The sequence below is a fragment of the Elephas maximus genome, chromosome 17 (genome assembly GCF_024166365.1).
Source record: "Elephas maximus indicus isolate mEleMax1 chromosome 17, mEleMax1 primary haplotype, whole genome shotgun sequence".
NCBI lineage: Eukaryota > Metazoa > Chordata > Mammalia > Proboscidea > Elephantidae > Elephas > Elephas maximus.
Window position 1 is genome coordinate 65,011,806 of NC_064835.1, and position 27,827 is coordinate 65,039,632.

Sequence of the window (27,827 nt, forward strand, 5' to 3'; positions counted from 1 at the left end):
TACCTCAAAGGAACTCAGCCTAGGGGTAGAGTAAAGCATGAGGATGACCAAATAAAGGCGCCCCAACTCTTATGTTGCTTCCTAGATACGTGACCTGGAGCCAGATATCCTCCCTTGGCCCCCGTTTCCGCATCTATAAAATGATTTACGTTATCGGATCAATTTCCATCACGAACATGCGGCATTTAGCACAGTGCCTGGCACACTCTAAAAAACCAAACCACAGTCGCTGCCGTCGAGTCGATTCTGACTCATAGCGACCCTGTTCCCGTTACCTCTGGTAGCAAGAAAGCCCTGTGGGGAAACCGGCCAGGGACTTCGGCTGGAGGTTGCTGGGGAGGCGTGAGGCGGCGCTCCCCGGCCCAGGACCCCTCCCAAGGTGGCGCCGGAGTGCTCAGTGAGGCGCCGGGGGCTGCAGTCCGAGCTCCTGTACGAGCGCCTGGCCCAGGTGCCTTTAGGCTGCTCCGCGTTCCCCGGGCTGCAGCCGCAGACCACTGCCCCGGTGCAGCCCGCGGGAGTTTGCTCGTCCGCGAGCGCGGCATCGCACCGGGCAGCGGCCGTTGGCCCTCCGTGCCAGCGGGCGGCGCTAGGCCGGGCCTGGCCGGGGGCGGCGCTCGGGCCGGGCTCCTCTCGGCGGCGGCGCACGGCCGTCCGGCCGTCCGCTGGGCGGGGACGCGGCTGCAGTGGCCGCTCCGTGTCGCCGGGGCCGAAACGCGCAGGCCTGTCTTGGCGGCCGGGGGCGGGTGTGGGGCAGGGGCGCCATGTGGTTCATGTACGTGCTGAGCTGGCTGTCGCTCTTCATCCAGGTGGCCTTCATCACGCTGGCCGTCGGTGAGAGTGCGCGACCCCGGCCCGCGCGGGCTCCTGCCCCGGCATCTGCTCGCCAGGGGTCGCACCTCGAGGGCGCCTGCGCTCCCGGCCTCGGTCTCCAGCCCCCCACCCCCCCCCAGCTCTCCTGTCCCTTCTGCTCCCGCCCCTCCTACGGACCGCAGCAGCCTGGCCTGTCTGCAGGTCTTTCCAGGTGTACAGACTGCGCCCCAGTGGTGCCCGAGAGATGTGGGCTCGAGTGCTCCTGCCCGCACCCACGAGCCGCCAACCGCTGTCTCTCCACCGGGCGGACAGACCGCGCGGAACTTTTCCCTGACTTCTTCCACCGCCCTTTAGCCTCCGGCCCTTTGTACTTGTGCTCTCTGCCTTTCTGGCTGGCTTCTGCTCTTTATTGCAGCTGAAATCTCACCTCCTTCTGAAAGTCCTCCGTAGGGGGGTTGATATTCCAGAGATGCCGTGTACTGCCCGTAAAGTAGCGCTTCTCGGACTGGCATCGTCTAACTCCCCTTCCTACTCACTGCTTTCCCTCCCCAGCCCCCTCCCAGCTGAGGGAAGAGACCTGTGTCTTTTTCTTGTATCCTCGATTCAGCTCAAGGCCTGGCCCTGACTGAATGCCCACCAGATAATTGTTGAGTGAATGCAATTCCGCTTTCTGGGTCAGCGGTTAACATTGTATTGAAGCGTCAAATGCGGGCTTCCATTCCCTTTTATGAAATCTCCCCTTAGTTGCTTTGATTTAGTTTTGCTTTTCCAGACTTGGAAGAGCAGTGCATGGGTGTTTGTTCCTGACCTTCTCCAGTCCATGAAGGGTTGATGGGGACCTAGCTGCAGAGAGGGGGATGACCAGGATGGTGGGAGTAGCCCTGGCTAATATTTTCCTTTCTTGCCCCTCTCGCCTTTCTCCCAGCGGCTGGACTCTATTACCTGGCCGAATTGATTGAAGAATACACAGTGGCCACCAGCAGGATCATAAAATACATGATTTGGGTAAGTGGCAGCTTTTTCCCTTCACTCTTTCACCCTACCTCAAAAGGAAAAAGTGGGGAAAGTTTGGCATGGATGTGAGACCTCTGTCCCTGCTGTTTCCTAAGGGTACCACCCCTGCCTCTCTTGCCCTGTCTGATGGGTCTGCTCTTGGTACCAGGTCTTCCCTGGCCTCCTTCTCCAAGTGGCATTGCGTCACTGCAGGCCTAGTTCTTGGTTCCTTAAGGTAACAGTTGAGTGTATATGTTTTGTTGACAGGACCATGGCTTTGCCATTGCTGTCTTCCACTGTCTCTAGCCCCTTGCTCTGCTCACAGCAGTTCAAACTGAGAGGAACATTAAGGACAGTTTTGAGTACTTGTTCACTCACCTCTTTGTAATCAGATTAATTGACTTGTCCTAAGGGGACATTTTTTTGTTTGGTGGGTTTAAGGGGAGAATGCCTTCCCTCGGCCTGGCCCTGCCCTCCCAGGTCTCATGCGAGGCTTCTCTTCCTGAAGACATTGCTGGCAAAGCCACAGGAGTGACTGCTGATGGGTAGATTTCTACCACCTGCAGGAAAGCCTTGGGTTGGGGTAGGGGGAGTCCAGTGCCCCTCACGTGGTGTCAGCAGCCTCTTCCACTCTGGACATGGCCTGGGAGTTAGTGGTGGAGACAAGACCAGCATTCAGCTATGGGTTTTCAGAGGCCCAGCTGTTTGGTGTTGGTACGGGAATTAGACCTTCATTCAGTCAGGTCATTTGTTAAACTCTGACAGTTGTCAGTCCTTCAGACTGTAGTTATGATTATTACTGAATTGTGTAATTGTTCAGTAGGTCATGATCAGCATTTAAAAGAAAAATGAAAAAGACTAGAATTGAAATTTGAGCTTTGATTGTATATAACGCATATGTGTTGAGATCACAGTCTAAAAAAAATTTTTTTTTTACCATGGGTTGCTGTCAAAAAAACTTTGAGAAATGGCATTAAAAGATGCTGCCCTTGGGGAGGTGAGAGTCTAGGTGAGGAAGCCAGACTTGTGACTGTGAAACAAGAAGAGAGAGAACCATAAATAAGACAAACTAGCGCTGCCCAGAGTGAACGGGGTGAGTGGTGAGTCCAGGAAGGCTACCTGGAATTGGCTCCCTGAACTGTGTGCCTCTGGTTGTTTCAGTTTTCCACGGCTGTGCTGATTGGCCTTTACGTCTTTGAGCGCTTCCCTACCTGCATGATCGGTGTGGGCCTCTTCACCAACCTTGTCTACTTCGGCCTCCTCCAGACCTTCCCCTTCATCATGCTGACCTCGCCTAACTTCATCCTGTCATGTGGTGAGTGGGCACAGAGGAGCGGAGGCAGCTGAGGGAATTAGATGTGCCCAGCTCAGTCTTGGGCACTGAAGGAAATCCATAGAAAGGATTCAAACCACTGAGGTCCTCCAGGAAGCCAGGCTGATTGGGAAGACAGGGTCCTCACCCTCAAGGAGCCTAGGGCTCACCCTGGCTCTACTGATGAGCATTTGTGGGTGAGGTGGGTCATGCAGGGAGGGCTTTTCCAGGGAGATAAGTTTGAAGAAGAGTTTGGGAATGGAGAAGAGGTTGTAGGTTGGCTGAGACAAGACCCCAGGCCGAGTAGTTACAGCCTTAAAGAAGCCACTTGGCCAGAAAAAGCCAAGCCCTTCCCTGGTTGGCAGGTGGCCACCTGTCCAGTGCTGTGGCCCAAAGCTGTGATTAAGACTGGAGCCTCATGGGGCTGAGTCCCCTGCAGACACTGGCCTGAGAAACAGTTTCATTTTCTGACTGCCCTTCAGCCTGGACTAGTGTGGCTAGTGGGGGTCCCTTTTCTAGTCTCGTTCTCATTGGCCGCAGCTGCCTGGGGGTTGAAGAAAAAGGGATATATTTGGAGGACCCTGGGCTTCTTGCCTCATTGCTGTTACCACTTTCTGACCCTGGGAAGTCACTTCCCTCTCTGGGCCTTCCTGTCTCCATCTGGTCAAAGATGATGTTATGTTCCTGACTGAACTGTGGGGAGACTCAGCTGGCACATGGTAGATGCTTCTAGATATTTGTGGGAAGCGTTTTGGAAAGTACTTGCTTACCAGGATTGCCATTTCTCCTATTACTTGTTACTGATCATCTTGGCCTTTGGTCAGGCTATCAGATGGAGTTGGGGGTTTTTAGAGCTACTTCTCTGAGAAACTGGAAAAAGAATCTTATCTACACGGAGGGCACAGTGTTATAGGACTGGTTTCTTCTCTGAATGCCCTGGTGTGATTTCAGCAGGCATTCGCGTGGGGAGCCCTCCTGTATCACCTGGTGAGGGAGGTTCTTCCCATTTATCCCCCATCTCCCAGCAGGCTCCCTTGGATTCCTTTTGTTACTCCCCTGACCTTCCCATCAGATGTCTGAGAGAGTTTTCCTACAAGATCTTGTGGGCACCAGGCCCCGTCCTATCTTCCAGTATCCCTTAGCCCTTAGTGTGGCTAGGCATGGCAGAGGTGTAGTTTTTTTTCAGAAGGTGTCTTAGTCATCTAGCGCTGCTATAACAGAAATACCACAAGTGGATGGCTTAACAAAGAGAGATTTATTCTCTTACTGTCTAGTAGGCTACAAGTGCAAACTCCGGGCGTCAGCTCCAGGGGAAGGCTTTCTCTCTCTGTTGGCTCTGGAGGGAGGTCCCTGACATCAACCTTCCCTTGGTCTGGGAGCATCTCAGCACAGGAACCTCAGGTCCAAAGGATGCACTCTGCTCCTGGTGCTGATTTCTTGGTGGTATGAGGTCCCCATGTCTCTCTGCTCACTTTCCTCTTTTATATCTCAAAAGAGATTGGCTTAAGACACTAATCTTGTAGACCTCATCAGTGTAATTGCCGCTAATCTATCTTATTACATCATAGTGATAGGATTTACAACACATAGAGAAATCACATCAAGTGATAAAATGGCAGACAGTCATACAAGGGAATCATGACCTAGCCAAGTTGACAGATATTTTTGGGGGGACACAATTCAATCCATGACATTCCTCCCTTTGGCACCAGAAATTCGTGTCCTTTCCACATGTAAAACATATTCACCCTATCATATCATAGCAAAAGTCTCAATTCCAAGACCAAAATCCAAAAATTCCTCTTCATCTGTGAAACCTAGAATACAAGCTATCTGTTTCCATTGGTACGATGGTACAACAGGCAGGCACAAACTAAACATTTCCGTTATAAACGGGAGAAATTGGAGGGAAAGAAGGGATAATAAGCACTAAGCAAGGCTTGAGGATCTCAAAGCTTAGAAAATAATCCTCTGTTCTCTGAGAGAATTTACACAATGGCCCTGCCCCCTAGACTCTAGGTATTGGCCTCACTCTTCGGATTCTGGGTGGTGTCCCCTTGGCCCTGGGCATCAGCTCCACTTTCCAGGCCCACTGGGATGGCAACTCCGCTCCCTTGCCTTTAGGCACATCATTCGCCTAGTCCATCTGAGCGGTGCCTCCACCCTTAGAAATACCAGAGGCCATGGCTCCACCCTTTGAAACCTCAGAGGTCGAGGCCATATCTTTTGAGACTGAGGCAGCTCTGCTTCCTGTGCTCCTTTTCTCTTCAGCTTGTGCTGCCTGGTTCCTTGGCCCCACATCTGCATCTGCCCTGCTGGGGCAAGAGTTCCAAAGCTCTGTAGCTCTATGGATAAGTACCTGGAGGCACCCTGCTCCACCAGTAAACTTCAGCCAGAAGGGACTTGGCTCTCTTGTTCTGTGGGTCAGCAAGCCTAGCTCCACTGATAAGTGCCCAGAGGCACCCCACTCTGCCAGCAAGTCTCCTGAGGCGCTCAGCTCTCTCTTCTGTGGGTCTGCTCCAGCAACATCTCACACTTAGTCTCCTGAGAGAAGGGGAGAGCCAAGGAAGGAGAAAAGAGACGTGTAGTTGCTGTGTAGTGTGTGAGAGGTGTTCAGTTTGAGGGTACGTATCTTCTGGTGCCTGGCCTTCACCTCACCATGGGAATAGGCGGTGATGCTTGTCTCTAAGCAACCTGTATCCCTAGGCACTCAACTGCTCTCTGTCTTTCATAGATCCTGCTGCACACTCAGGAGCTGTGGGTCCAGAACAGACCAGTTCAGACTAGGGTGCCTTACCTGGGGCAGGATCGGGAAGGACACCCGCCTCAGAATTTTGAGGAACCCTGAGACTGCACCCCACAGCATCTAGCAAACTGCCCTTTTATCCCTGAAGAGTGAGCGCGTCTTTATTCGAGGACCTTCTCCCTGTTGCCCACTTTGCAGTGGAATCTCTTGGGGGAATCTAACCTGCACACCCATCACTTTTCTCTACCCACTGCCCTTGGAGAACTCTCTTCAGGACTCATACCCACTAAAAACCAGGTTAATCGTCACGAAGCTTTGATTATGTAACACCAGAGCCTCATTTTTATAACATTTAGAGAGCTTTCTTACCTATCTTCTAATTTTACTCTTAAATGCCCTCTGCAGTGGGCAGATTGGACAGATGGGAAACTGAGCTCGGGAGGGTAGTATACTTGGTCCAGAGTCATCCTATGAGTTGGGTATAAAGTCAGGACCAAGACTGGCGGCTTCCAACTCCCACGAGCCTCATGAAGGTTAAAAGTCCAGCTCTACGTTATTCTACAAAACTGACTGATTCCTCATTCCCTCACAGGGTTAGTGGTGGTGAATCATTACCTCGCGTTTCAGTTTTTTGCGGAGGAATATTATCCTTTCTCAGAGGTAAGAAGTGTCCAGTAAATCAAACTATTAACAACTGCAGGGGGCGTGAAGAGGACGTGCATGATTTGCTTTGTGAACTTAGGTGTGGTTTGAAACTATGAGTCTATTCAGGAATTACATGTTAAAAAACAGTACAGGTGATTTTAGAAAGCAGTGTGAGTGAGTCACACGAGGGAGCCCTTTGGCTGAGGCGGGAGGGTATACCCTTCTCCAGAGAGTCCTCTAGGTTCCCCTTCCCTGGATTCCAGCCTAACATCTTGAGGTCAGGAAGAGGCAGTGGGGTGGTCTCAGAGGGCAGGGGTGGCCTGCAGCCCTGAGCCTGAGCTCCCCGCAGTGACCTGCCAGGGTTTTGCCCTCTCAGGATTTCTCCACACCCTGCTGCTCCCATCTGGATGCTCAGGGGAAAACAAGGTCACTGCTTGTGGGAGTGTTAGTCAGTCATGGCTTTGCCCTCCATCTACCTCCTGCAGTTCAGAGGAGTTGTTTGTCCTAGTGACCCAGATTTGAGTATCGTAGCCACACACAGTCATCTTCAGCCTCTACCTTTCCCCTACTGAATTACCTCCATGCCTGAGGATGTCCTGTCCCTGCTTCCTGGGCCCTGGTCCCCTTCGGAGGTCAGGTGTGGGGCCTTCCATGCACTCTTGACCACCTTTCTAAGACATGGTGACCACACCTGAACCACCATTCGCACCTCTAGGGGCACCCTCTTCTCAGTCTCTCTCGTTGCCAGGTCCTGGCCTATTTCACTTTCTGTCTGTGGATAGTCCCATTTGCATTCTTTGTGTCACTGTCGGCTGGGGAGAACATCCTGCCCTCCACCATGCAGCCAGGAGGTGAGAAGGGGTTTGGTTGTAAGGGACCAAGGTTGGGGGGGCACCAGCAAGGCCTGACTTAGCTGGGGACCAGAGCCAGCCCTGTGGTGGAGACTCATGGGTTCCATGTTCGAGGTGTTCTGGCTCACACTCAGACACACACTCATCTCCCTGCCTGTGTCTCCACAGATGACGTGGTCTCCAATTACTTCACCAAAGGCAAGCGGGGCAAACGCTTAGGGATCCTGGTTGTCTTCTCCTTCATCAAAGAGGCCATTCTACCCAGTCGTCAGAAGATATACTGACCCCCTTGGGGAGGGGATGCGGGGGCTGGATCAGGAGGGAGTCAGGCCCCTGGGCCTCTGCACTAGGTCAGGGCCATGAGCCTGGAGGGCACCTCCCCCCAGCCCTGGCCTTCCTCTCCTTGACTCTCCCTGAAGCTCCCATCCCCACCCTCCTTGGGGAGCTCAGCCCAGCCCTGACACTGCTACAGGCTGTGACCTCAGAGGGCACAGGGAGGGTGGCAGAGCCTGCTCAGGCAGAAGGCCATGATCCACCTGCTTGTGTGAGAGCGGAGTGCCCCGTGGCCCTCCTCTTGCCCCTCCATGGTGGGTCAGGAGGATTCTGGCCCTGCTGGGACAGGTAGGGCAGGATTCGTGAAGCTGGGAAGCAGACAGTGACAAGTTCTCTGGGTAAATGGCCGTGGGGAGGGGCCATGGCTTGGCACTTCCGAGAGAAATACTTTTTGCTGTTGAACTGTGATTTCTGTCCAAGTGCTGAATCCCGTTTTGAATAAAGATTCTAGGTGGCACTATTTGCCTTAATACCTGGAAAGTTCATCTACCTGTCTTTCTGCAGATCTTCTGCCCTGAACTGAACTGGCTTTTCTGCTCCAGGGACTCCTTTGGTTTTGAGTCCCTTCTGAAGGGACTTTTCTTATAATCCTTGCTGGGAAGGGGGCAGGGACGAAGAGCAGAGCCTGGTCAGTGTGGGGAGTGGAGGCAGCTTTTCTTAGGCCCCTCCCTTTGCTTCCATCTCTTTTTTCTCCAGGGCTCCATATGGAGCCCTGTTCGTGCAGTGTTTAATAGCTTGACTGCTAACCAAGAGGTCGGCAGTCCGAATCCACCGGCTGCTCCTTGGAAAGCCTGTGGGGCAGTTCTGCTCTGTCCCATAGGACTGCCATGTGTCGGTACCTACTTGATGGCAACCAGTGAAGGCTGCATTGCTGTCCTGCTGGGGGTAGGAGAGGTAACAGTTTTAAGGTAGGGTTAGATTTTCAGAACATCGGCAATATTCTATTTATAAGTCTTCCTCTGGGGAAAAGGAGTGGTTGCTGGCTGAATTCTATCTCAGGCTCAAGGAGAAACTGAAAATAAAAAATGGCTTCCAGGCAGCCTAGGCTACAGCCTGATTTTGAAGAAATAGGGCTGGTGAGGAAGTGATTTGTCACTCTTAACAGCACATAAGAGCTGGCCCTCTCTTCTGTGTGCTCTTGGCTTGGGGAGATGATCTCAGCCGTCTAAGAAGATGGGCCAGGCCCTGGGCACAGACCAGCATTTGTTGACCTTGTACTTCAAGTACAGTGCCTTGCAAGAACTCAATAGTACATACTGGAATGAAGTCCCCATGAGAGCCATCACTGGCCATGTCCTATACCTCAAAGCCAGGCTGGCAGGTGTGGAGACAGACTGCACACGTGGAGTACCTTTAAGCCACTGGGAAGACCCCTGTGCTTGAAAATCTTTCTTCTACATCATTTCTGAGGTCCCACCATAGCCATTCATTTCCTTGCCTTTAGCATTTCCCATTCTCTTAAAAATACCAGCCCTCCGCTTTCCCTGGGAGGGTAGCACATTCTGGTCTTCATCTGTCAGTGGGAACGAGATTGCCAGGCCCTTTTCTTCTATGCAGACAAGGACAAGGTAGACAAACGTCATCCTCACCAACGGGCTGGCAACTGGCTCTGCTCACTCCTGCCATCCACTACTTTGTCCCTCACCCAGACGATGTGGCTTTGCCCCGTTCCACTCACTCCACTGCCAGTGCTTTCATGGGGAGTGCCAGTGCCCTTCCTGTGCTAGAATCAGTGGACTCTTCTCATGTTTTATCTAACTTGGCTGATCGATCACCCCGTGCTTCCTGAATCATACTTCCCTGGCCTCTGTGGCACAACACTCAGCTGGTTTTCCTCTTACCTCTCTGGCTGTTCCTTTCAGTCTCCTGTGCAGGCTTTTCCACTTGCCTCATGCATAATGGGGCTTCTCAGGGTTCTGTCTTGAGACAGGGAGCCCATCCATGCTGATGGCTTCAAGGACTCTACCAAGAAATCGAGAGTTGACCTCCAACCCCAACCTCCTTTTGATCTTCTGAACTTCTGGGTTCACAGGGAATTCAAGTTCATGGCCCAGATGGCACTTGTTGCTGTCTTCACAAACCTACCCCTTTTGGTACCTGTCTTGACCCTAAGATCACTCAGAAGCCAGACCAGAAACCTGCTTTCCATCACTGCTTCCTCTTTCTGCCCTCACATCCAATTCTACAAACTGCCAACTCTACCTGCTTAACACCTCTTGGTTCGAGCCACTCCCGCTGCCATCAGCTTTCACCTGGATTTTTTTTGTGACAGCCTCCTGCTTCTCTGTCCCACGACCAGAGTTGTCTTTCTAAAATGCATAGTTGATCAAGTTGCTTCTTTGCTCAGAACCTTCCATGGCTCCCCACTGCCCTCAGGATAAAGTCCAGACCCCTTAGCATGGCTTTTGAGACGCTTGTGTCCTGGTCCCTGCTTGCCTCTCTGGCTTCATCACTTCCTTCTTGCACTCTGGGTACCAGCCTCCTGTATCCAGAGATGCCATGGCAAGTTGTCTCTTGCCACTTTGATTCCCCTTTCTTTCGCTTACCTGGGTAACTTCTCTGTCAACTTATATTTCACTTCTTTTAAGCAGCTTTGATTGTTCCCTCTCCTACCTCCACCCCCACCCCCACCCCCACGCCAGCATTCAGATCACTCTGGGCTTACTTCCCTGCTTACTGGTCTGTCTCCCTACTAGACTGTAAGCTCTTTGAGGGCAGGGACTGTCCTTCAATTTTTGTATTTACAGTGCTCGGCTTGCTGCCTGGCACATAGAAAGCACTCAATAAATGTTTATCTAATGAATGAATTGTAGTGATGTGTACAGGGGACAGCAGGGGACCCAGGATCACTTCCTAGAGGAAGTACAAATGCTTCTGGAGTCTCAGACTGAAGCCACAGATCCTCTCTGCCACAGATGTGGTGTGCCTCCCTCAACTGCAGAAACCTCAGTGGCAGCTGGAAATAAAGAATGGCCCCCCACAGTAGCAGGGAAGCCTGTGCCAGGGTGACAGATTAATAGTTCTTCACCCTGTTCTGGACCTAGAGATGAAGAGTGTAGGCATGGAGCCTGAAGCAGGAAGGACCTAGTCTGAACAAAAACGCAGTTTTCCCAGTGGTCGCTCTGTCCTGGGAGCCTTGTCCCTGGTGATTGGATGGGGCACACTGGGGACTAGAAAGCCACTTTTACGATGCTAGGGCACCAGAAAGTGACTAACCTCCACTCTGAGCCCTGGGGCTGTTTCCTAAGTTGGATCCCCCCAGGGCCCAAGAGATTGCTTTGTAGAGAGAAAGAAGGCCTGAGATCTAGCCTATTGGGGGAGGGGACAGCTCCTAACCTTGAGCTTGAGAGTGAGGAGCCGAGTGTGCATGGTACCTCCGTTTCCTCCCCACCTGCAACATGGAATTATCATACCCAGAGGCTGCCAAAATAACTTTATGGGGAAACTTCGGGCAAGGGCAGGATGGGAAGTCCTTGATGAGCACGCAGCGCTGTCAGGAACGTTTCATCAAATGTCTCACGCAGGTTCATGGCCAAAGTGTCTGTCCAGAAGGTGCTGTCACCCAGGCGCCACTTCCGGGGCACGTCCCTCAAGCTGATGGGGTAGAAACCCTGGGGTACCTTCATCCTGTATGGCTGCTGCGAGGGGTACAGCTCATGGACCACGACTTCAAAAGGCAGTTGGGGCACAGGTGCCACCAGGCGGCCAGTAACTGTGTGCAGCAGCGCGCCTCCTTGCCCGTCGGGGCTCACCTTCACGAAGTTGCATAAGTCATGCTCCTGGGTGGGGTCTAGCTGCACACTCAGGTGGATGCCCTGCGGGTAGCCGATCTTGGCGGTGGGGACTCTGGCAGGGTTACTGCATTGGCTCCACAGCTTAGGCCGTGTGACTATGGACGGCCTATACAGCGAGGATATTCGTGCTCCCATGGGCTGCAGTGTGGGCTGTGGCTTGTGTCGCAGGCGTGCCTTCAGGAAGGGGTGATAGCTCTTAGAAGGCTGCGATCCAGGGCACTTGGGGGTCTTTGTGGGGGCAGTGGCTGAAGGTGAGGCACCAGGTGCCTGCTTGGTGTTGCGGGCCAGCAGCAGCTTGCAGTGGAGCCACTTCTTGAAATCAGCTTCATTCAGGGCTTCACACTCTTTCTGCAACAACAGTGGGCACAGGATAGTCGTGGAGGGCTGCTCCCCCTGTGCGTCTGTGGAAGGAGGCCCTGTGGCTATAGCTGTTGGAATCATCCAGTCTTGACCAGATACAGCCCTTACCTCAGAGGAGCCTGACGGGAGAAACACCTGCCTTATGGGGAGACAACTTTTGCCCTAAGGGAGCTTCTGAGTTGGTCGGGGAGACAAAAGACTCTTCCACAGGGGAGATACAGCCTTCACTCTAGGTGAGGCTTTCATCTTCAGGGGAGGGCAGTCTGCCCTAGGGGGCACCTCCAGTCTAATAGGGGAGATGACCCCAACGCCACCACCAAAGTAGCCCCTCATCTGATAGTGGAGACATGTCCTGCCCTAGGATAGTCTTTGGTCTGAGGGGGAAAAGGCAAATGAGAAGTGAAAACTGCATCCTTGACCCTGGAATAATGCTGAAAGGTTTGGAATGCCTGGAACTGAATGGAGCAAATCTGGAAGCTGTGGGCCTTGAGAAGTCAGTAGGGGAGGATACACTTGGCTGGCTTTCCAGGCTGGGCGCTGATGACTCACTGTAGCTCTCTGACCTTGCCTTCGCTGGAGTTGAACCTTCAACTTGTCACAGAACCTCCCCCGACTCTATCCTGTTGTCTGTGTCTCTTTCCAGCCTCTGTTGCTCAGGTGGTTTGGAGATTGACCCAGCTCCAAGGGTAGGCTCTGATTAGGCTAAGCCAATCATAATAATTCCATCAGCCTTGCCTCAGACCTAAGTCATTCAGCATATGACTTGCCCTTAGCTCTAGGGAAGTGAGAGATGAGGGGAGAATTGCAAGGGGCTTCTGGGAGAGTTACAGCCCCAGGAACAGTGTGATTGCAAGGGCTGATGACACTGACAAAGAGGCGTTTCGGGCTGAGAAAACAACAGAAATGGAGATGGAACAGCTGGAGTATTAGGTTTAGCCAACCCTGAAGTCCTCCTTACCTCTGGATTCCCCTTATGATCTCCAACACCTTTCTGGCTTTTCTGTTTCTTGCATCCTATGTAATTACGCCTGCTTAAAATCCTTTAGCTAGTCCCCTTTTTCTTTCCCAGCCAAGGTCCTTCATGGTCTGGGCCCCTGCCAGAGCTCTAGCTTGTCGATCTCCAACACACACCTGATTCCCTGCCATATGGAATTTGCACTTCTCTGCATACACCATGCTTCCATGTGCCCATATTGCCTTCCTACAGGTCAGCCCTTTCCTACGTCACATGGCCAACTGCTGCCTAATTTAAAAACTCCTCTCAAGCATCATCCCTTCTGGGGTACCCTTCCAAACCGCCTCCTTCTCTGTGGGAATATAACCTGCCTCCCCTGCTAGATTGCAAGTTCCTCGAGTGTGGAAACCACATCTTGTTTGCCTTTGGAGCCTCGGGGTTCAGGTGCCAAGCACAGGGTGAGTGCTCAGTGTCTGTTGGAAGGAGGGATGGATCTTTTTAACCAGAACATAAGTCCCAGTAAAGGCAGGGCCTGGGTCTCAGAGGTTTTCCTCCTCATCCAGCAGGAGGCAGTGCACTAGGGGGAGCTCCATGGGGTTGCCATGAGTTGGAATCTTGTCAACAACTGGTACTGGTAACTGAAGCTGCATTTCCTTTTTAACAGAGGACAAGACTTTTGACCTAAAGGAGCGGTTTATAATGGTGGAATTTCAGCCAGAGTATGGGGAAGGGGGAAGGCTCTTTCTCAGTGGGAGTGCTTCTGACCACACTGTGTGGTTCACTGCCTTCTGTGCTTACCTGCCTTGGTAGCACCTGATACCTGGCACCCCTGCCTGGCCTACTCCTTACCTGATACTCAATCAGGTAATGCCGCTCCAAGAGGATCAGCCTGTCCTTGAGCCTCTTCAGGTCCTCCATCTCACGGGCAAAGTCCTTCTTGTCCCGTTTCCACATGGCATGCTTCAAGAACCTGGTGCCAAGGTAGGGGCTTGTCATCCCATAGTGACTGAGTTTCATTGTGGGCTGGAAAAACTGTTAGCTTTTGAGTGCCCGGATGGAGGTGGGAGGGAGCTGCCAGAGATGAGATGAGCAAGATGACCCACCCCCACTGCCCAGGGCCTCTGGCTAACTGTACTTCCTTTGAGGCGAGAGGAAGGTATCTGATAGCCTCATCACCCTTCTGCTGAGGAGCCAAGGGCCCTGAGCAGTGAGGGAGGGCAACGCTAAACCCAAAGGGGTGCGGCCCTGTGGAAAGGCCTGGGAATAATACCTTGGGCAGGGGGCCTCTTCAGTAGACTTACTTCCCAGCCTATAGAAGACAGGCTACCTGGCTTCCCAGACTCAAATGCTTAGCCTTGGGAGAGAACCTTAGGAAAAGGGCTGGGAGAGGAGAGGAGTGACAGGCTGTGGGTGGTTCTCACACCCTCACCGGGCACAGGTGCGGTGGTTCCATATTTTGCATAGGTCGATGGGTTTGCAGCCCATGGCATCTTGGGCATGGACATTGGCACCATTCTCTACCAGGACCTTCAAACACCCCAACAGGCCCTCACGGGCTGCCATGTGCAGGGGAGTGCGGCCACTTTGTGTTTGACTGTAGGAGGGAAGAGGGAAGAAAGGAAAGACATCAGATAGGTGGGCAACCCACTTCCAGGCCCTGCTCTGCCTCCAGCCCACTGGGTGACCCTGACCACGTTCCTTCTCCTCTCTGTATCTCCATTTCCACAACTATAGAAGGAGGGATTGGACAAAATGAAGGAGTCTGATTATAAGAGGTTATAGGAGGTGTATGGCAGTTAGGAACTGCTGGAAGGAGACCTCGATTGGTGGAAGCTTATACACTACTTGTTTTATCCACTCTGAAACCAGGTGCTGCCTTGCCATACCTCACAGTCCTGCACAGTCTGGGCTCTGCCTCTTCATCTCTTCCCCTGACCTCGCCCCACTCCTTCCCCACACATAGCCTTTATGCACGGCGTTCCTTCTGCCTGGAACACTTTTCCCAGGCTCCTTGAATGGTTGGATCCCTCTCAGCCGTCAGGTCCCAATTTAAATGTCCCCTTCTTAGAGGTGACAGCCCCTTCCAAATTAAAACCTCTGCCTTCTTTACTCCCCACCCCATCACCCTTCATAGCCATTTACCATGTTCTGCCATTATTTATTCATTTATTAGTTTGCTAATTTGCTCTCTGCTCCTGTGCTAGTATGTCTGCTTCATGAGCGCAGGGACCATTTCATTGTTCACTGTTAGTCCCCAAACCCTGGCACAGTGCTTAGCCACAATGCATGCTCAGTAAATATTCTGAATGAACACAGTCTCTTATATGCCATGCACTTTTTTCCATGCATTTCTCAATCATCACAGCAGCCACACGTGATAGGTACTACCATCCTGACCATTTCAGTGGAAGACACTGATTCAGTGGTTCCCAAACTTGGTTGCAAATTAGTAATACCTGGTGATCTTTTAAGACCACACCCTCTCCCAAAGCCCACCACATCCCAGACCAATTATATCCCAACCTTTAGGTTGGAACACAGGCATTGGTGTTTTTGAAGCTCTCCAGGTGATTCCAATGTACAGATAAGTTTGGCAACCACAAGAATGAGGCTTAGAGGTTGACTTGCCCATGGTCCTGCTGCTTGCTAGCAAGTGGCAAAATTGGGATGTGGACTAGGTCTGTCTTCTCCCAAAGCCCAGTCTCTTAAACCACTATGCCATGTGGGCGCACTGACTGCTTCATGTGAGACCCAATCCTTGTCACCCTCCACAGCCCTTCTGCCTGTCCTGCATGGGTCTGCCTGCCTGGAAGAGGGGTTCCTACCTATCTAGCCTGCAGGCCACCCTCCTGATGCAGGCTGGACTCACGCATTGATGTTCGCCTTTTTCTTGAGCAGATAGTGAATGCAGGGGAGGACCATGGTCTTGTTGTCCCTGTGGACAACTAGGTGCAGGGGGGTCTGGCCATTGTTGGTGGGTTGGTTCACAGGAAACTTGTATTCCTCCACCAAGACCTGCAGGCATGCAAGCTTGCCCCGCTGGGCTGCAAAGTGGATGGCGGTGAAGCCCTGCAGGGGCCAAAAGAGGGCAGGGGGAGGTTGAGCAGGAATTGGGGTCCCAGAGTCCACAACCTAACCTATATAGCAACTTCTTTCCCTGTGCCCCTGGGAATTGCTCACTTCCATCTCCTACTCCAGGTGTGTGCACATCAGCTCACTCTACCTTGCTGACCCAAAGTGGCCCCTTCCGTGGCTGGAAGGTGAATTAGGATGATCGTGTTTTACAGAGAAAAGGGTATCTCTGGATGCTCCAAAGTCACATGTTCTTCAGGAGACCACTATGTAAGGAGCCCTTGGCAGGGTGGGAGAGAGCTCGGTCCTTGCCCCCCACTCTCCAAGGCCTTCCTTACCTTGCTGTCTGCTGGGATTTCCCCAGTGTTCCGACTCAAACAGAACCGCAGCCATTCGACGTTGCCCACCGCGGCCGCGAATAACTCATAGTTCCCAGTCTCCCTCTGGCCGGACTCCTCCTTGAGGCTAGTGTGAACATGGGACTGGGGCTGAGCAAGGAAAGGGCAGCGGGCGTGGACGGCGTCCTGGCGGGGTGCCCCCTCGGGGAGGCTGGGGCGGCGCTGCGGAGGGGCGCCAGCGTGGATGAGGGCAGTCCCTTGCCTCCGGAGGCGTTTATGGAAAAGAGGCCAGGGCTGGCTGAACCGGAAGGCCTTGAGACAGCGGCTCAAGTGAGCCCGATCCCAGCCCCCTCCCCGAGCTTCTAGCTCAGCTCGGTCGATTCCTGCCCGCACCAGGCCCTGCCCCTCCAGGAGCGCGGGGACGCTTAGTGGGTGTGCCATGGCCCTGCCTGCGCTCCAACATCAGGACCACGTTTTCCCCTATCCCACCTGAAGTGTCTGGGGGCCTTTGAGAGGGCTTTCTCCGTCCGCCGCATGGTCATTCCTGGACTTGGCCAGCACTGGGCTCCCCGCCACCCCGGTCCCCCGCGGGTGAGAACCGCCGGTGCCGCAGGGCCCCCAGCAGAGTCGTCCGCGGCTGGAACTCGGAGCCGCGCAGGGCGGTTCACCTCCCCGACCTCCTGGGACCCCCAGGCCGCTCCTCCCCTGCTGGCCGCCCTGCCCCGGCGTTAGTGACGAACGCGGGCCCGGGCCCCTCTCTCGCACGAGGGCCAGAGCTCAGACGCCTCCGGGCCCGGCCCGCCGCGGCTCCCAACTCGCAGCTTGGCTTTGGGAGGAGCCACCGGGCCAGCTTGTCCCTATCCAACGTTCCCTATCCCACTGGCCCAGCCCACTGGTCTCTGAAACACCGTCACACAAACAACAAACAAAAAAGACATTTATCTTTTGTTTCTGATTATAAAAGTAATAAATGCTGATTGTAAAAAACAAAAGTACCATGAGGAAATGAAAAATCGTAATCCCACCATCCACAGAAATCAGTCTGTTGGGATATATATGCGCATCATAGATACATTTTGGCACCTCTCTTCATTTATTGCAATATGAATTGGCTCCTAGCGTCGTTTCGCGCACTAAACATACCTTGTGACGCAACAATAGCCCAGCCATCATAATGGATGTGCTGTAGTTTCGCATGCGCTAAAAAAAAAATACGGGCTCATCTCTGGTTCTTTTCTTAGGTTGGATTCCTGAAAGTAGAATTACTAAATCAAAAACCCAGTGCCGTCGAGTCGATTCCGACTCTTAGCACCCTACAGGACAGGGTAGAACTTCTAAATCAAAGGGCTTGAAAATTTTTTAGCTGTTCAGAAGCCAAACCCATTGAGGTCGAGTCACTTCTGACTCATAGGGACCCTATAGGATGGAATAGAACTGCCCCATAGGGTTTCCAAAGTTGTAAATCCTTATGGAAACAGACTGCCACATATTTGTCCTGCAGAACGGCTGGTAGGTTCCAACCGCCGACCTGGGTAACCAAGCGCTTAACTACTGCATCACTAGGGCTCCATTAGCTGTTGTTGCCTGCTTCCAAATTGCTTTCCACTTGCAGTAAAAGAGATTCACTGACTGGGAAAGTTACTGGCCCTGTGTGTTTTGGTTTGTGCATCAGTCACATTGAAATCATAGTACCTACTTCACAAGGAGTGGAGCAGTGAGAACAGCGCTGGCAGAGTAAGCGCTATGAATTTGCTATTATTAAAAGAGGATTAGAAATAGAACTACCATACAACCCAGAAATCCCACTCCTCGGAATATACCCTAGAGAAATAAGAGCCTTCACACAAACAGATATATGCACACCCATGTTTATTGCAGCTCTGTTTACAATAGCAAAAAGCTGGAAGCAACCAAGGTGTCCATCAACGGATGAATGGTTAAATAAATTGTGGTATATTCATACAATGGAATACTACGCATCGATAAAGAACAGTGACGACTCTGTGAAACATTTCATAACGTGGAGGAATCTGGAAGGCATTATGCTGAGTGAAATTAGAGGCAAAAGGACAAATATTGTATAAGACCACTATTATAAGATCTTGAGAAATAGTATAAACTGAGAAGAACACATACTTTTGTGGTTACGAGGCGGGGAGGGAGGGTGGGAGAGGGTTTTTTACTGATTAGTTAGTAGATAAGAAAACTACTTTAGGTGAAGGGAAGGACAATACTCAATACATGGAAGGTCGGCTCAACTGGACTGGACCAAAAGCAAAGAAGTTTCTGGGATAAAATGAATGCTTCAAAGGTCAGCGGAGCAAGGGCAGGGGTTTGGGGACCATGGTTTAAGGGGACTTCTAAGTCAATTGGCAAAATAATTCTATTATGAAAACATTCTGCATCCCACTTTGAAATGTGGCGTCTGGGGTCTTAAATGCTAACAAGCAGCCATCTAAGATGCATCAATTGGTCTCAACCTACCTGGATCAAAGGAGAATGAACACCAAGGTCACACGATAACTATGAGCCCAAGAGACAGAAAGGGCCACATGAACCAGAGACTTACATCATTCTGAGACCAGAAGAACTAGTTGGTGCCTGGCCACAACCGATGACTGCCCTGACAGGGAGCACAACAGAGAATCCCTGAGGGAGCAGGAGATCAGTGGGATGCAGACCCCAAATTCTCATAAAAAGACCAGACTTAATGGTCTGACTGAGACTAGAGGAATCCCGGCGGTCATGGTCCCCAAACCTTCTGTTGGCCCAGGACAGGAACCATTCCTGAAGACAACTCATCAGACATGGAAGGGACTGGACAGTGGGTAGCAGAGAGATGCTAATGAAGAGTGAGCTATTTGTATCAGGTAGACACTTGAGACTGTGTTGGCATCTCCTGTCTGGAGGGGAGATAGGAGGATAGAGAGGGTTGGAAGCTGGCAAAATAGTAATGAAAGGAGAGATTGGAAGGGCTGACTCATTAGGGGGAGAGTAAGTGGGAGTATGGAGTAAGGTGTGTATAAGCTTATATGTGACAGACTGACTTGATTTGTAAACGTTCACTTAAAGCTCAATAAAAATTATTTAAAAAAAAAGAAATCATAAATATAGCACTTCCTGTTCTAAGACTATGATAGAATAAGACAAAATAAAACTGTTACTTAAAATTTTTTGGAAAAAAAAAAAAGGAACTATTCAAACCATTGCTAGCATTTGGATATTGTGATTTCAAATCAGTGCTTCCTAATTTGGTAGTGGAAATGGTGTTCTCTTTTTATTTGGCTCTTCGATTACTTAAAAAAAAAAAAAAACCCCACTGCTGTCGAGTCCCTTCTGATTCATCGACTGGCAAGGGCTAAACATTAATTTTTATGTATTAAAAATTAATAAATAAAATTTATTTATAATAAATTATTAATTTATCTTCTGTGCACTATCTCTTTATTCACATTGTTCTTGAGGGTCTTGCTTTGTTTCTTATTGATTTGTAAAACTCATTAACCTAGTAACCCTTTAGTAAAAGGAACCATGGTGGCACAGTACTTAAAGAGCTCAGCTGCGGTCATGGATTCAATTGTGTCCCCCGAAAATATGTTTATCAATTTGTAGGCCATGATTCCCATTATTCTGTGATTGTCCATCATTTTGTCATCCGATGAGATTTTATGTGTCGTAAACCCTACCTCTTATGATATTAATGAGGTGGGATGGGGGCAGTTATGTTAATGAGGCAGGACTCAGTCTACAAAATTGGATGGTGTCTTGAGCCAATCTCTTTTGAGATAGAGAGACAGAGGGACCTTATACCACCTAGAAAGCAGTGCCGGGAGCAGAGCATGTCCTTTGGATCCAGGGTTCCTGAGCAGAGAAGCTCCTAGTCGGGGGGGAAGATTGATGACAAGGGCCTTCCTCCAGAGCCAGAGCCCAGGAGAAGCCTTCCCCTGGAGCTGACGCCCTGAATTTGGACTTCTAGCTGACTAGGCTGTGAGAGAATAAATTTGTTTGTTAAAGCCATCCGCTTGTGGTATTTCTGTTAACAGCAGCACTAGATGACTGAGACAGCTGCTAACCAAAAGGTTGGCTGTTCGAATCCACCAGCCCACTCTGCTGGAGAAAGGTGTCACGGTCTGCTTCCGTAAAAATTACAGCCTTGGAAACCCTATAGGGTAGTTCTACTCTGTCCTATAGGGTCACTATGAGTCAGAATCTACTCAAAGGCAATGGGTTTGGTTTGACTTTTTTTTTTAACCCATTAGTATATTTGTTGTCAATACTTTCCTTAGTTTGCCTAGTTTGCCTTTTAACTTTTCACAACATATAGTAGCTGAGCAATAAATGTTTACGGAATCAGTATTGAGCCTTATTGAACCATCCGCATCCCACTCCTCAGGAAGATGACCCCAAGCTTATCACAGAGCTACTGAGACCCTGGTCAGCTCTGGGTATGCCTGACCACACCTCCCACTTCTCACCACTTTCTCCCTTCTGCACCCCAACATTCAGGTATTTCCACTGGGGACATCTAAGGAGGGGAGAAGATCCCTTAAAGCCATGATGACTTTCAAGGAGGGACAAAAATTCAGATTCTCCACCCAGAAATGCATCTCCTTCCCAGGAAAACCTCTTCCCAGAGCTTACTTGCCTCCCAAGGGCCTTAAAAACCAGCAAATCATGCTGGCTATCTGTCCAGGTGGGGCCTTAGCAACTGGCTTCAAATTAATTTAAGATAATTAACTAATTTAAGATGATGTGTCATTGCTTTACAGGGATGAAGTTCGAAGATTTTCTGGTAGCTGGGGTATTCTGCCAGCTACTGTTGCTTCTGGGGTATTAGGATCTTAATGACAATAGGACCCTGTGTGTATATTGGGGTGGAGGGCACATCTCAAGACCTCTTCACATTTACCTGGGTATCTTGCAGTCTCTCTACAGTGGTGTGCAACCCTGGCCATATGTTAGGATCACCTAGGGAAAGAAGTACCAATGCAGGGGTCTCACGCCTGAAGATTCAGATGAACTGATCTGGTCTGGGGCTTGTGCATTGCTATTTTGTAAAGTAACCCAGGGAATTCTCATGTGCAGCCAAGGTAGAAAGCGACTTTGAGGCATTGCTGCCTCAGTCCCCTTCCTAGAGAGGCTAAAGGGTGCAGGTGATCCTGAGGGAGCAGAGTCCTTGGGAGGAAAGGATGCCCCACCCTAAAGACCCCTAGGCCAGAGCCATGCTGCTAGGCAGGGAGACAGTGCCTGGTATAACAACAGAGGTGGGACCCTAGGGAGGACTTGCTGTTAGGTGCCATGAGTTGATTTTCAACTCATAGCAACCCTATGTGACAGAGTAGTACTTCCCCATAGGATTTTCTAGGTTGTATCTTTACAGGAGCAGATCTCCAGGACTTCCTCCCTCGGAGCCAGAGCTACTGGCTTGTTTTGAACTGCCAACCTTCCAGTTAGCAGGTGACTGCTTAACTGTTGCACCACTATTATCCAAAGGAGGTCCTGCCTGGTACGGCTTCTCATCAATAAAGACACACTGAGGTGAGGATGGAAGAAGAGCATTTATTGCAAGTGGGCAGGCAAGGAGCAAGGAGGTGTATACCTCAAGTCAAGCTCCCCGAACAAAGGGAGGCGGAACCTTTTATACCGGCCTTTGCAAGGAAGTACACACAAACATCATGGTCTATATAGGTTATCATGGTGAGCAGTCGCAGTAAGACAAATTGCATTTTTTTCTTTAGCATGTACAGAAAATGGCAAATAAGTTCCACCCTGGGTGGAGATTTTAATGTTCAAGTAGGTCTTAATGAGGCTCAAGTTACTTTAGGATACTTTTGAGGCTAGCAAACTGGGTTTGACTGGTTTAAGGCGGTAACTGAGCCACACATAATGCTATCACTCAAGGTTTTGATGATGCTGGACAGGAGGAGCGGGTCTTGCTTGATAGTGGCTGAGCAGCTTTTGGCTGTGCTTACTGTCTCTACCAGGGCTCCTTATGGGAAGGGCAGACAGCTGAAAACTCCCAGGGAAAGATTTGATTTCCTCTCTAGAAGGGGAAGGTAAGAATGTGGTTCTTGGGCAGCTGATCTCTGCAACTCCCAGGCAAGGGAGATGGAAGGATGAGGGGAGGAGGCACACTCAGAGATAAATTGAGGCGAGACCTAGAGAAATGTGTTGTCTCGTGGTCCAAGGGGCAATGCCTGCTTCTCCCCAACTCTCCAAGCCACCTCAGGTTCCTTTTGAAGCTTAAGCTAGTTTTGATTGAGTTTCTGTTACTTTCATTTGCCTGATTAACAAAAATCTCCAGAGGTTAAATTCTTCTGAGGGTCAAATAATTGGGACCAGTGAGGATTATGCTTTAAGTGCTGGGGCCAGTTTGTTTGGGCAGTGCACACCCTCTGATGGGCCTGGGACTGGGGGAGGCAGGCACCCAATTTTCACTGTGGCCTGGTGAGGTGCTTGCCAAAGGATGGTAGCAGAGATAAAGGGTCTTGGCTGTGAGCAGTTGGAGTTCTCTGGTGGTGGGTCTGGGTTCTGACGTGGTGGTAGTGAGGTGCAATGGTTAAGTGTTGGGTTACTAACCGAAAGTTTGGTGGTTCAAAGCCACCCAGTGGCTCCATGGGAGAAAAGACCTGGCGATCTGCTCTGGTAAAGATTACAGCCTAGGAAACCCTTTAGGGTCACTATGAGTCATACAACAACAACAGGACTGATGTTTAGGTTGCACTGTGGGATACTCATTTGTAGTTTGTTGGGGGGAGGATAATGCTGTCTTGATGAGGTAGACGCTCCCATCTGGGTGGGGGAAAGGAAGCTTCAAAGGCAAGTCCTCAAGGTGGGAGAGGGAATGCCTACCATTATGATGGCTGGAACCAGATCTGGAGGAAAGCAGGTATTTGGATACCATGTGATGGGGATAAGGGGCCTGCTCAGGACAGGGACAGCAAGCCATATCTCTTACATCAGATTCCCAAGTTACGTGCTCCTTTCCCCACCTGTTCTTCCCATATCCTGAATGTGAATGGTCCTTTTCTTCAGCCTCAGAGCAATTCCAGAGGATCAGCAGGAGCTGGTGTCTTCCTCCCTCCTCAAGTCTCATAGATCAGTTGCTTTGAGGCTCAGTTCTAGGCGGGTTATTTAGTCAGACTGGCAGCTGAGTATCATGCTTAATTCAAATGATCCTAGATGGAACCCAAAATGTAATTTCAAAGTTTTCTGGAGTGCTGAGGTCAAGCCCCTCTCCCTAAATTCAACTTTTGGAGTGGTAGCATGAGGAGCTCTGGGGACCCACTCCCCAGGAAACAACCATAGCTGCCGAGAATTATATATAAAAAAATAACCATATAAAGTCTCTGGAAGGAATGGACACAGGGAACCCAGGGTGTAAATGGAAAGGGGGAGGGTGCTGATACATTGTGGGGATTGCAACCAATGTCACAAAATAATTTGTGTGTAAATTTTTGAATGAGAAACTAATTTACACTGTAAACTTTCACCTAAACCAAAAAACCAAACCTGTTGCCGTCAAGTTGATTCCAACTCATAGTGACCCTATAGGACAGAGTGGAACTACCCCATAGGGTTTCCAAGGAAAGGCTAGTGGATTCGAACTGCTGACCTCCTTTCACCTAAAGCACAGTAAAACCTAAAAAAAAATTTTAAGTTAAAAAAAAAAGTCTGGCCTTTGCAGCCAGCAGACTTGGGTTTGAAAAAAAGAAGTCTCTGGAAATTATCCTAAGGGCATATAGCCAAATGAGGAAGCACGTATGGAAGAAAATCTACTAAATCTCAGTAAGAACAATGAGAGCCTGTACTGCTAGAGTCATAGCCCACTCCCTCCTTCTGTAGCTCTTCAGTGTGATGACTGAAGCCACAATCCAGGTATTTGGCCAAGAAAATGGAACTCTTTACCCCCTCAGCACCTACTCAAGGGATTTGGTCTTACTGAAATGAGCAGGCCACCAGCATTTCTCAACCTTCCACAAGCTCAGAAATGTAGAGGCTAAATTCTGGTGAGTGCAGCTGAGAGACTGGGGGCTCCCTTTGTCCACCCAACCCCCATTCGTAGGGCGAGAGGCTGGACCACAGACTTCACAGGCTGAGAATGTTGGAGTCCTGATCACCCTTGTGCCTGCTTACTTACTCAAAGGGCAGAGGTTCAATACTGGGAGAGGCATGCTGAGAATACCAGAGGTTACTGCTCCCACCCAGAGTCCTGTTTATAAAGAAGGGGTATCACTCAGGGAGAAGTGGAGCCTTAAGCTCCAGAGCAGGGACTCAGGGATTACACTAGGGGAGAGAGTGAATCCTTAAGAATTGACAGCTACAAAACTCCCAAAGGAACCTATGTATTTGACAAAGAGTGTGTTTCAAATAAGACAAGTTCAAGCCTAAGAGTGCTCTGTAAACAATGGAGATTTTGGTAGTAAGCGGTTAAAAAACAACAAGCTAAACTGTAGACCAGCCAGTTTAATAGAACTAGGAAAGAGACAGCAAAGAGGAGCCCTCCTCGCAGACTGACTTCAAAAACTACCTCTACAAAGGAATCCAAGTTTAATTGGATCAGACTGTGAAGCAATTTTTGTCCTAGGGCATCACTGAAAATAATAGAGCAATAAATTAGCAATTGTTTTTGTTAGGTGCCATCAAGTCGGTTCCGACTAATAACGACCCTAAGTACAACAGAATGAAACACTGTCCTGTGCCATCCTCAAAATCGTTGCCCATTGTTGCAGCCACTCTGTTAATCCATCTTGTTGAGGGTCTTCCTTTATTTCACTGACTTTTTACCAAGCATGATGTTCTTTTCCAAGGACTGATCCCTCCTGATAACATGTCCAAAGTTTATGAGACAAAGTTTCGCCATCCTCGTCTCTAAGGAGCCTTCTGGCTGTACTTCTTCCCAGACAGATTTGTTTGTTCTTTTGGCAGTCCATAGTATATTCAATATTCTTTGCCAGTACTATATTTCCAAGGCATCAATTCTTCTTTGGTCTTCCTTATTCATTGTCCTGTTTTCGCATGCACATGAGGTGATCGAAAATACCATGGCTTGGGTGAGGCATACCTTAGTCTTAAAAGTGACATCTTTGCTTTTGAACACTTTAAAGAGGTCCTTTGCAGCAGATTTGCCCAATGCAATGTATCTTTTGATTTCTGGACTGCTGCTTCCATGGGCTTTGATTGTAGATCCAAGTAAAATGAAATCCTTGACCACTTCCATATTCTCTCCATTTATCGTGATGTTGCTTATTGGTCCAGCTGTGAGGATTTTTGTTTTCTTTATGTTGAGGTGTAATCCATACTGATGGCTGTATTCTTTGATCTTCATCAGTAAGTGCTTCAAGTCTTCTTCACTTTCAGCAAGCAAGGTTGTGTCATCTGCATAACACAGGTTGTTAATGAGTCTTCCACCAATCCTGATGCCACATTCTTTTTCAGATAGCCCAGCTTCTCAGATTATTTGCTCAGCATACAGACTGAATAAGCATGGTGAAAGAATACAACCCTGATGCACATCTTTCCTGATTTTGAACCATGCAGTTTCCCTTGTTCTGTTCTAATAACTTCCTCTTGGCTGTAATTAGCAAACAGCAGAGCCTAAAAGCTGCTGAGGAAAAGAGAGAGTCAAAAATAGTCATGCCAAAACCAGTGCCATTCCAAGGCTGCATCCTCTGAGCAGTCATATCAGAGGATTCACATTGAGGGAGAAAAGGACTTCACTAGCATCCAAGTCACTAAACAAATAAACAACGTCAGGGAATAATCAGGGAAATCGGTATCCAGAGTTGCTACAAACATTACCTAAAATGTCAAATTTTCAACAACAAAAAAATAGTAAGACATACAATGAAACAAGACAATGTGATCCATAGGCAGAAAAAAAAAACAGACAACAGGAACCGCCTGTGAGAGGGCCCAGAGATCAGATTCAACAGACTGGAACTTCAAAACAGCCATTATAAATATACTTATGTGCCACATACTGTCCATTCAAGCAACATCTGACCACATATACATCCGTGGTCTGGCACACACTCTCTGGGGGATACCCACAACCTGACTTGGCAGTGAACCTGCCCTGCTGCTGCCCACCTGCAGGAATAGGCACCCCTGCTGCTGGGAGGAGTGGGCACCCAGTCCTGCTCCTGAATGCCCAAGGTCAGCAGGCATCGCAGGGCCCAGCCAGTTCAGGTGTGCCAGGTTGTGCCAAGACTGTTCCTCTGCTGCCCAGCCTGTGCCTGGAGCCTCTCCACCATGAACTTCATAGGGCTGATGGGCTGTGCACCGGGGAGGACTGGCTGAGCACTCTCCTGATGTGTCCACAGTGGGAACTGCTGCATAGCAGCCCCTGGGCTTGTGTGCCCCAGAGCCTTGCACACCATGGAACCAGGTGTTCACACAATGTCCAAATCACATAACATCCTGTTTCACAGAACATATCATGGACATTAAGCAACACATGACTATATGTTCAAAGGAAACCATTCTTAAGGTAGAAGAAGGTATGATGACAATGTCTCATCAAATAGAGACTACCAATAAAGAGATAACCCAGTGAAGAGATAGAAATTATAAAAAAGAACCAAATGGAAATTCTAGATTTCAAAAGTACAATAACGGAAATGAAGAATTCACTAGAGGGCTCAACAGTAGATTTGAACTGGCAGAAGAAAGAATGAGCAAAGTTGAAGATGGACTGGTGGAGATTATGCAATCTTAAAAACAGAAAAAAGAGTGAAGAAAAATCAGTGGAGCCTCAGAGATACATGGGACACCATTAAACACATAATGGTTGTACCAGGAGGAGAGGCGAAAGAAAAGAGCAGAAAAAATATTTGAAGAAATAATGGCTGAACTTCTCCCAGATTTGATGAAAAACATTAATTTACACATCCAAGAAGCTCATGAACTTCAAGAAGGACAAATGCAAAGAGATCCACACTCAACACATCATAGTAAAAACGCTGAAAGCAAAAAACAAAGAGAACATTTTAAAAGCAGCAAAGAAAAATGATTCATCAAGTGCAATGGAAACCCAAGAAGATTTACAGTTGATTTCTCATCAGTAACAATGGTGGCCCGAAGGCAGTGGCATAAACTATCCAAATGTTGAAATAAAAGAACCATAAACAAAGAATCTTATATTCAGCAAAACCACCTTTCAAAAGTGAAGGCAAAATCTGTATACAGAGTGGACAATTTATTTGTGCATAAATTGAGAGATGACCCTATTTTCCTTAAAGAAAATATGTTTTCTGTGTGAGGTAAAGGAAACCCTGGTGGTGTAGTGGTTAAGACCTATGGCTGCTAACAAAAAGGTTGGCAGTTTGAATCCACCAGGTGCTCCTTGGACACCGTATGGGGCAGTTCTACTCTATAGGTTTGCTACAAGTCAGAATTGACTCGATGGCAACGAGTTTGGTTTGGTTTTGGTTTAGTGAGGTAAATAAAACAAACAGGATTTATTTACCCTTCTCTATTAACTCTGTTTTCGGTCACTTGACAGCCAAATCCCCTTTTTAATGCTCCTTCAAGTATTTTAAAACAGCACAACCCATACTTTAAATGAAATCAAGTGGAACAATTATAAAACAACAAATCAGGATTACGCTTAAATT

The 27,827-nt window shown here is 49.5% G+C and overlaps 2 protein-coding genes across 4 annotated transcripts; one reads left to right on the forward strand and one right to left on the reverse strand.

Moving 5' to 3' along the window:
• Positions 1-667: 667 nt before the first annotated feature.
• On the forward strand, positions 668-8,179 carry TEX261 (testis expressed 261). Its single transcript, XM_049856479.1, has 6 exons — positions 668-831; positions 1,736-1,815; positions 2,965-3,118; positions 6,454-6,521; positions 7,255-7,357; positions 7,526-8,179. The coding sequence occupies exons 1-6, from the start codon at positions 762-764 to the stop codon at positions 7,639-7,641; spliced, it is 591 nt and encodes a 196-aa protein (XP_049712436.1). The 5' UTR covers positions 668-761; the 3' UTR covers positions 7,642-8,179.
• Positions 8,180-10,328: 2,149 nt separating this feature from the next.
• Positions 10,329-17,023, reverse strand: ANKRD53 (ankyrin repeat domain 53). 3 transcript variants are annotated; one of them, XM_049856474.1, is made up of 6 exons: positions 16,699-17,023; positions 16,210-16,336; positions 15,669-15,868; positions 14,229-14,393; positions 13,649-13,769; positions 10,329-11,832 (listed from the first exon to the last, which is right to left on the reverse strand). In XM_049856474.1, exons 1-6 carry the CDS (start codon positions 16,749-16,751, stop codon positions 11,125-11,127), a joined length of 1,374 nt encoding a protein of 457 aa, XP_049712431.1. In that variant the 5' UTR covers positions 16,752-17,023; the 3' UTR covers positions 10,329-11,124. The 3 variants fall into 3 exon arrangements, with proteins under 3 accessions (XP_049712431.1, XP_049712432.1, XP_049712430.1); XM_049856475.1 differs by having other exon boundaries at positions 15,980-16,336; XM_049856473.1 differs by having other exon boundaries at positions 16,210-17,023.
• Positions 17,024-27,827: the final 10,804 nt, after the last annotated feature.

Bases quoted from the DNA above. Each gene is read 5' to 3' on its own strand.
- TEX261 (XM_049856479.1), top strand. From the start codon at position 762: ATGTGGTTCATGTACGTGCTGAGCTGGCTGTCGCTCTTCATCCAGGTG. The intron at 3,119-6,453 runs GTGAGTGGGCAC...ATTCCCTCACAG, and splicing joins TAACTTCATCCTGTCATGTG to GGTTAGTGGTGGTGAATCAT. The intron at 6,522-7,254 runs GTAAGAAGTGTC...TCTCGTTGCCAG, and splicing joins AATATTATCCTTTCTCAGAG to GTCCTGGCCTATTTCACTTT.
- ANKRD53 (XM_049856473.1), bottom strand. From the start codon at position 16,650: ATGGCACACCCACTAAGCGTCCCCGCGCTCCTGGAGGGGCAGGGCCTG. The intron at 15,869-16,209 runs GTAAGGAAGGCC...TGGCCCCTGCAG, and splicing joins AAATCCCAGCAGACAGCAAG to GGCTTCACCGCCATCCACTT. The intron at 11,833-13,648 runs GTAAGGAGTAGG...CTGTTGTTGCAG, and splicing joins ATTACCTGATTGAGTATCAG to AAAGAGTGTGAAGCCCTGAA.